Source organism: Ceratina calcarata, unplaced genomic scaffold (genome assembly GCF_001652005.2).
Source record: "Ceratina calcarata isolate Rehan_Ccalc_2016 unplaced genomic scaffold, ASM165200v1 scaffold546.2, whole genome shotgun sequence".
Lineage (NCBI taxonomy): Eukaryota > Metazoa > Arthropoda > Insecta > Hymenoptera > Apidae > Ceratina > Ceratina calcarata.
The window spans coordinates 663,661-670,006 of record NW_017176634.1 but is presented as its reverse complement, the minus strand read 5'-3'; the positions used below and the strand labels follow the sequence as shown (position 1 = coordinate 670,006).

The 6,346-nt window shown below is 37.4% G+C and overlaps 1 protein-coding gene across 4 annotated transcripts in view; it reads right to left on the bottom strand.

The window, feature by feature from the left end:
• The window catches only part of LOC108628881 (protein split ends), a 232,842-nt gene that overhangs the window by 1,506 nt on the left and 224,990 nt on the right, over positions 1–6,346 (bottom strand). The window contains exons 6-8 of one of the 4 annotated variants that reach the window (XM_018031091.2): positions 6,103–6,267; positions 4,358–4,505; positions 1,652–1,898 (exon numbers count right to left, since the gene is read on the bottom strand). In XM_018031091.2, coding sequence (XP_017886580.1) covers positions 1,652–1,898; positions 4,358–4,505; positions 6,103–6,267 — 560 coding nt within the window. Of the gene's footprint in view, positions 1–1,651; positions 1,899–4,357; positions 4,506–6,102; positions 6,268–6,346 lie in introns of those variants that run through there. The other 3 variants (XM_026816800.1, XM_018031092.2, XM_026816801.1) reach the window with 3 other exon arrangements.

Sequence of the window (6,346 nt, the reverse complement as noted above, 5' to 3'; positions counted from 1 at the left end):
TGCAAAATTGTTCAACAATACGAGCCAAAAATCTGATTGGACATGTAATTGCTTTTTTCAACTATCCGCGGAAGCTTCGATTCGATCAAACCAATTTGAATATCCGGCCGTCATATAGCCTGTAAGCGGATGGCGTTATTATTAAAAGATTTCCAATCGTAAATCTGTCAGCTCCAGCTTTTTTCCTCTCTTTCTTTATACATATATATTTTATATAGAACATTCGATCGCATCCAGTCGGATTTAATTATAATTTCACCGATGTCCGATAACTTCCATTTAACCGTGAGGATAAAATGCTTTTTATCAACGTTGTCTATTACTACGAAGGATTTACTACTAAACAAGATAAATAATACATGATATAAAATAAATGTAAAATGTGCGCACCTGCGATCAGAGACACAGAGTTAAAATCGACTTTCAATAAGAATTTTCTAACGATGTCTAAGAATCTTCCTATTGTTAAGTAGTGTAAGAAATTATAATCGCAGCTACGCAGAACGCTATTTTCTTAAACTTAGAAGAGACTCGATATCATTGGCTGTTGGTTTGTTAACAAATGCAAAACGAAGTTGATTCACTTTCTCTAATAAGTAGATATGCCGTGTAATTATATCATTAATTATAATCTAACAATTATTTGGATCAATTTTGTGAGACATCAATTTACGTTTGTTATTATATTTATATATTTCGGAGGAAGCAGAATAAACGATAACAGAATACGAAACGATTTGATACCTATAAAAGATTAATTAAAAATATTCATGATTGTAAAAATGAAATTTATTGCTGCCTATTATTTTATTTAATTATTTGCAATCATAAGCTGTGGTTAGTATTAGTTTGTAATATTTTCCTAGTTTTCTATTCTTGTTCAAATTATGTTTGCACAGACAACGTAGTTTCAAGAAATGAAATGTAATGCAAATGAACCTTGCATCGCTGCATCATTCCTATATACAAAATTCGTATAAGGCTAAAAATGATTTAATCATTTATTAATATTGAAACATAGTGAATAAAATAATAAATGATATCTTATACTCAAAGATCTACGAACAACAAATAGCAGAACGATAAGTTCGATAAAAAATCTACACCCTTTCAACAAACGTCTAATTGAACATGTAAATTCCACAAAAATATCGATATTCAACATCATAGTACATAGTAATAGTACATGGACCTTGGTCGAGGAAAGGGTCATGCAACACCAAATATACATTTTTCACGCCTTGTATATAAAAAAAGGAGGTACATAGATAAAACCAGCAAAGCTTCAATTCGAGTAGAAAAATCACAGTACGCGCACGTGAACTGCGTTTATTCCATAAATCGTGATCGTTCATCCTTTTGATACCCTTCGTCCCTAAGAAGGTTGATGACACGGTTCTGATATCATCGGCAACTTAAGCAACAATCTGTATCCTTTATTGATCATGTCCAATTATTTTTAGATTCCGAGTAATAAAAATTAAATTAACATAAAAATGACTCTAAAAAGAAAGTAGAAATCAATGCAGAACCAGAGAATAAGAAAAGTAGATCCTATTTTTACATTCACTGTTACTTCCTCAAGAAAGAATACATTTCTGCTGCCGATCAGTGCAATTGAACCCCGAGTGAACGAGACGGTGCGACTCACTTCCTAAACTTTTTTCGGGCACGGTGATGCGCCTCGAGGCCTTCGGAGAGTGACTTGAGAGTCTTCACATCGACTTGGCTCCGACCGCCCCCGCCCCCGTACCAACGGACCCAGACGGTCATGGTGCCCGGTGGGCCCAAAGACTCGACCTTCCCCGGCCATGCCGGACTTCCTCTTGCTGCGCCCCACACTAGCTCACCCACTTCCAGTTTCCTTTGGCTCTTCTCCTCGGACTTTGTTTCGGCTACTACAACGGTTTTCAAACAAGGCACGATTGTTTTTTCGGTTCCTCTCCTTTCCCGCTGCGCATTCTTATTCTGTCGCTCTGTTTCACGCTACCTCTTTTTCAGCCACCAAATCGTGTGGCGATATTTCGACGGAATGCGGTGAACGAAGTGAGGTATAAAACTCATATCCGAGGAAGCAAGACAAGTGTCGAAGGATCGTGCTCGATTACAGTTTAAACAATTTTTCTTTGACGTTATATAATTCAACTGATTAAACCAGAACTGATATAAATCAATCTTCATCATTTATTGAATGATACAATTTCTCTTTATTTTATAAAAAATTATATTAATGCAAATTGAGGAAGTGCCAAATTTTATATGGCACATTCTCACTACAATCAAATGTAAAAACTATTAGAATAAAAGAAACTTAATTGTATGCAACTTATATATTTAGATACTACTAAAATATCTGCAGTGTTCCATCTAAAAGAATAACTATCGATTCTAATTTCACGGCACGATCCCAGGAACTTCCGTCTGGTTAAAGTCGTGTGTTAATTTCGAATGAACAGGTGCAACGCATAACAGCGAAATGAGTATACGTATGTATGGTATGTATATGCTCTTGGTGCGTGCCTTATTATAATTGCTCGGAAATTCCTTAATTTATGAGACCACTACGCCCGTCCGCGTCGGTAGGGTTTTGCTTTTTACACGTTTGTAATGTGCTTGTTGCTCGCACGGGTGCTCGTTAAAAAATGAATTAGTAGCGTCATTCAATACGGTGATAGGCAAGATCAGTGGCAAAAATTAATGTATGATAGTATTTATGTATATCAGACGATTCGCATGCAACGGCTTTTTCCCTCGATCTATTTTACTCATGGGATCAATCTTCTTGTCGTACAGTTCGTTGTTAATTCGTAAAATTCTCATTACTAATAAATCTGTTGCTCGTAACCCAATCCAAGGATCCATAAAACGCATCTCTCTCTGTTATTACCAGCATTTGGAGATGTTGAAACAGTCGGATCATAAATACCGGCCTCTCGTTTAAAAACGTGAATTATGAACGTGATAAAGTCGCGGATTTACGTGACAAATTTTCAAGTTTCTCGTATTCCGAGTTTCGTGCGAGACGAACCCAGGCCTAAGATTATGCACGCGTGATTACGACCAGAACGTGAGGATGATGATGATGATTATTATTATTATGTACAAGAAATGTCGGGATAAATAAAACCGGTGAGCCACACCGAGAATGAGCAAACGCATGATTTAAAGCCCATCGGCACCATCGATCACTTAACAATTGCGGCGGATAATTAGATGTATATTAACAAACCTGACAGCCAATTAGTAGAAACAAAATAAACAGGAACGTAAAAAATGTCTTTACGATAGATATTATTTACAAGATTGATTAATTTAACATTCGTTGCCGCGGTGCAGTTACGAGAAGCATCGAGTCTCCTACGTTTTTTGATGAACGAAAATACTTACAATTAGTATTGACACCACTTACCTGCTTCGGGCGCTTGCGAACTAAAACGATCTCTCTTTCTGAGATGGTTTCGCTTTTCGTTCGATTATCGGCAACAAAAATTGATAGGTGTAATGAAAGAACGAAGAAATATTTTGTGTGTAAAAAAAGTTGAAAAGGAATATTTTTCATTCCGAAGTTCTATTTGAAATAATTAATTATTTTCTATACAATAGTATCATTCTTTACTTTTTCTACTTTTACTGAAATATTCCTTTTCTTTATTTCCATATAAATTATATATTTTATTATGTCAATTAAATTATTTCTTTAAAAATGTTTCGGATGTATGATACGCGCGAGGATTCCTTTATCTTAAAGATGAATAAATCTTAAATATCCCTTAAGAATTTCCAAAGCGTACAAACCATGCGGCGAGCTATGATGAAATGCACATGCTGCAAACGGAAGCCAATATGTGAAAAAGCAATGCAATAGGAAATAAGAAGGTCTGAAGTATGTACATGAGCATGCACGGTTCGTCAAGATACGAGGTAGTGTGAAAAATCACATTTATCCACTATGTACAATCAAAAGTGTTAGCGCTAAAAGCGTTCTTAAAAACTAACGATCATAGTAGTATAGTATCCATTGACAAGCAACGCGATATCTTCCTCAAAAATATAAACTACTAATCTAAATTACCATGCATTAAATTAACTTTCCATCAATTACATCACTTGTCAATGTAGAAACTACTATCAGACATCATTTTGATAAACTAACTTTTATCGCGACGACATATGCTTGATATTTAAAAGTATTTAATTTTTAAATAAAATTTCATTTTGGATATTAAAAATTGGGAGCTAAAATTCTTCCGGTACTCTTTTATGATCAAACTTTCCTTTATCAAAATGTGATTCGATACTATAATTGAGTTATGACTAGTTCACAATAAACAACTAAGTATACCATACAAATACTGACCATCTTGGTCTTCATGCAGGGTAGAATGCATGGAATGGATGGAGGCCAGCTTTCGCTTGATTCCGCGGCCGAGGGCATGTTCCTTGCCCTCGCACCTCACCGTGCTCACCACACCTTCGGCTTGCTTCAACGTCTCTGACGTATAGATCTGTCAAATACAACTCGATCAACTCAGGCACAAGCCTACCAAGTCGCATGCTATCAATATCATTTTCAATCTAACCGTCCGTCCGATAATAATCGATCATGTCTTTTCTTACATCGACAGAAACCCATCTCACTTTTTCTCCAGCAAGATTCTCATCATTCTTTCGACCGAGCGTGAAAAACATAAGCGAGATAAATAAGACGAAAATGAAGAAAAGGAAGAACGATTTTTTTTCACGAACACAAACTAAATATCACTATCAAAGCATTTAAACAATTTTCGTTTCAAGAGAAAACTTACGTTTTCTACGCTATCGATGGCCGAATTAAATGACACGTTAAAAAATTTCATTCTCAAGAGGCATGCAGACGAGAAACGATACCAAGGCGACAAAAATCCAAACTTTGATTACGCATGCTCGTTGCAAGGTATTTAGCCAATTCGTTTTGAGCATTTAGGAACTCAGATGACTTTCGTCAAAAAATACTGTTTAGAACAAAATTTATTTTTCTCGATTTACCATTATAAAGAATCATATATATATAAATATCTCTTTTTGTTAATTATCCGTTAACACACGATTGATCATACAAGTTACATTATTGCAATGTATAAGTTTTAGATAATAAATGCTAAACAGGCCGGCCGAACGTCGCCCGGCAAAAATCAGTTTTGTGTTTAAAAATCAATAACGGTAAATACAAACTAATTACAAACTTAATAATCATTGATTAATAACGCGTGTCTGTCCCTTCGCGGATAGAAAGCACTGAACGAATGCCACTTGATTGCTTGTAATTGAAAATGTACAAAATTAATCAATATATTAATAGACCCGTACGAAAGAAAGATGCCCTTACTAGTCCTCGGACGATGAATCAGTGTCATCATCATCGTCGTCAGCCTCTTGCGCGTATATGAATTGATTGTAAACGTATGGATTGATATAGGCCTGTTTGTTGGGCGAATAGTTAACGACAGCAATGCTATTAGGATCAGACCGATAGTTGTACAAATGTGGGTACAGGCCTGTGGGCGCTGCGAGACCGATATTTACAAATTTCTGATAATTCTCGCCCCCCCGATAATAAGTTAAGCCAATGTTCTCGTCCTGTGACAGTTTGTCTTCCGAATTTTTATCGACGGCGTCATCCTTCTCCGCGACCTGTTGCACGATCTGCGAATCAATTTGGGAATCGGTCTCGAGGCCGATCTTTCGGTCAAACTTCGTTTGCGGCAGCATCGTGCAATGCGTATGGTCTGGCACTAAATTTTGCTGTCGATAAACGTTCGCGTTGGGAACATAGTGCTGGCTATGATAAAGGATCGGCTGATAATGGCTGTGGCCGATGACCGGCAATGTCGCGGTGACGTCCATCTCTGGGTAAGAGACGTCCGTCGTGTCTTTAGCGGCGGTCAGCTGATCTTCGACGGGGGAGTGGTCCATTGTGTCTGAATATATGGAATGATTTGGTGATGATGTGTCCATATGCTCCTGTGAGTCAGCGTATGTGTTTTCGGGGTGTGTCGTGTCGGCTGGCTGGTGCATGTCTGTTAGGGTTAGATGACGGTTGCCCTGCTCTACGCCGGTACCAACCTGGATCCCAGTAGTCACCGTCGACTCCACGTAAGTCTTCCCATGGAGACCTGGCTGACTAAGCATGATCTCCTTCGTAGTAACACCCTGAATTCGCCAGTCTTCAGACGCGACCGGCACATCGCCCGAATCCGGTTCGCTACTCGACACGCAATGCACCATCGGCTGCGAAACGCGAATTAACATTTCGAAATATTCGATTATTTTGATAATTTTCAATTAGCAAATTTAATTTAGTTAAAAC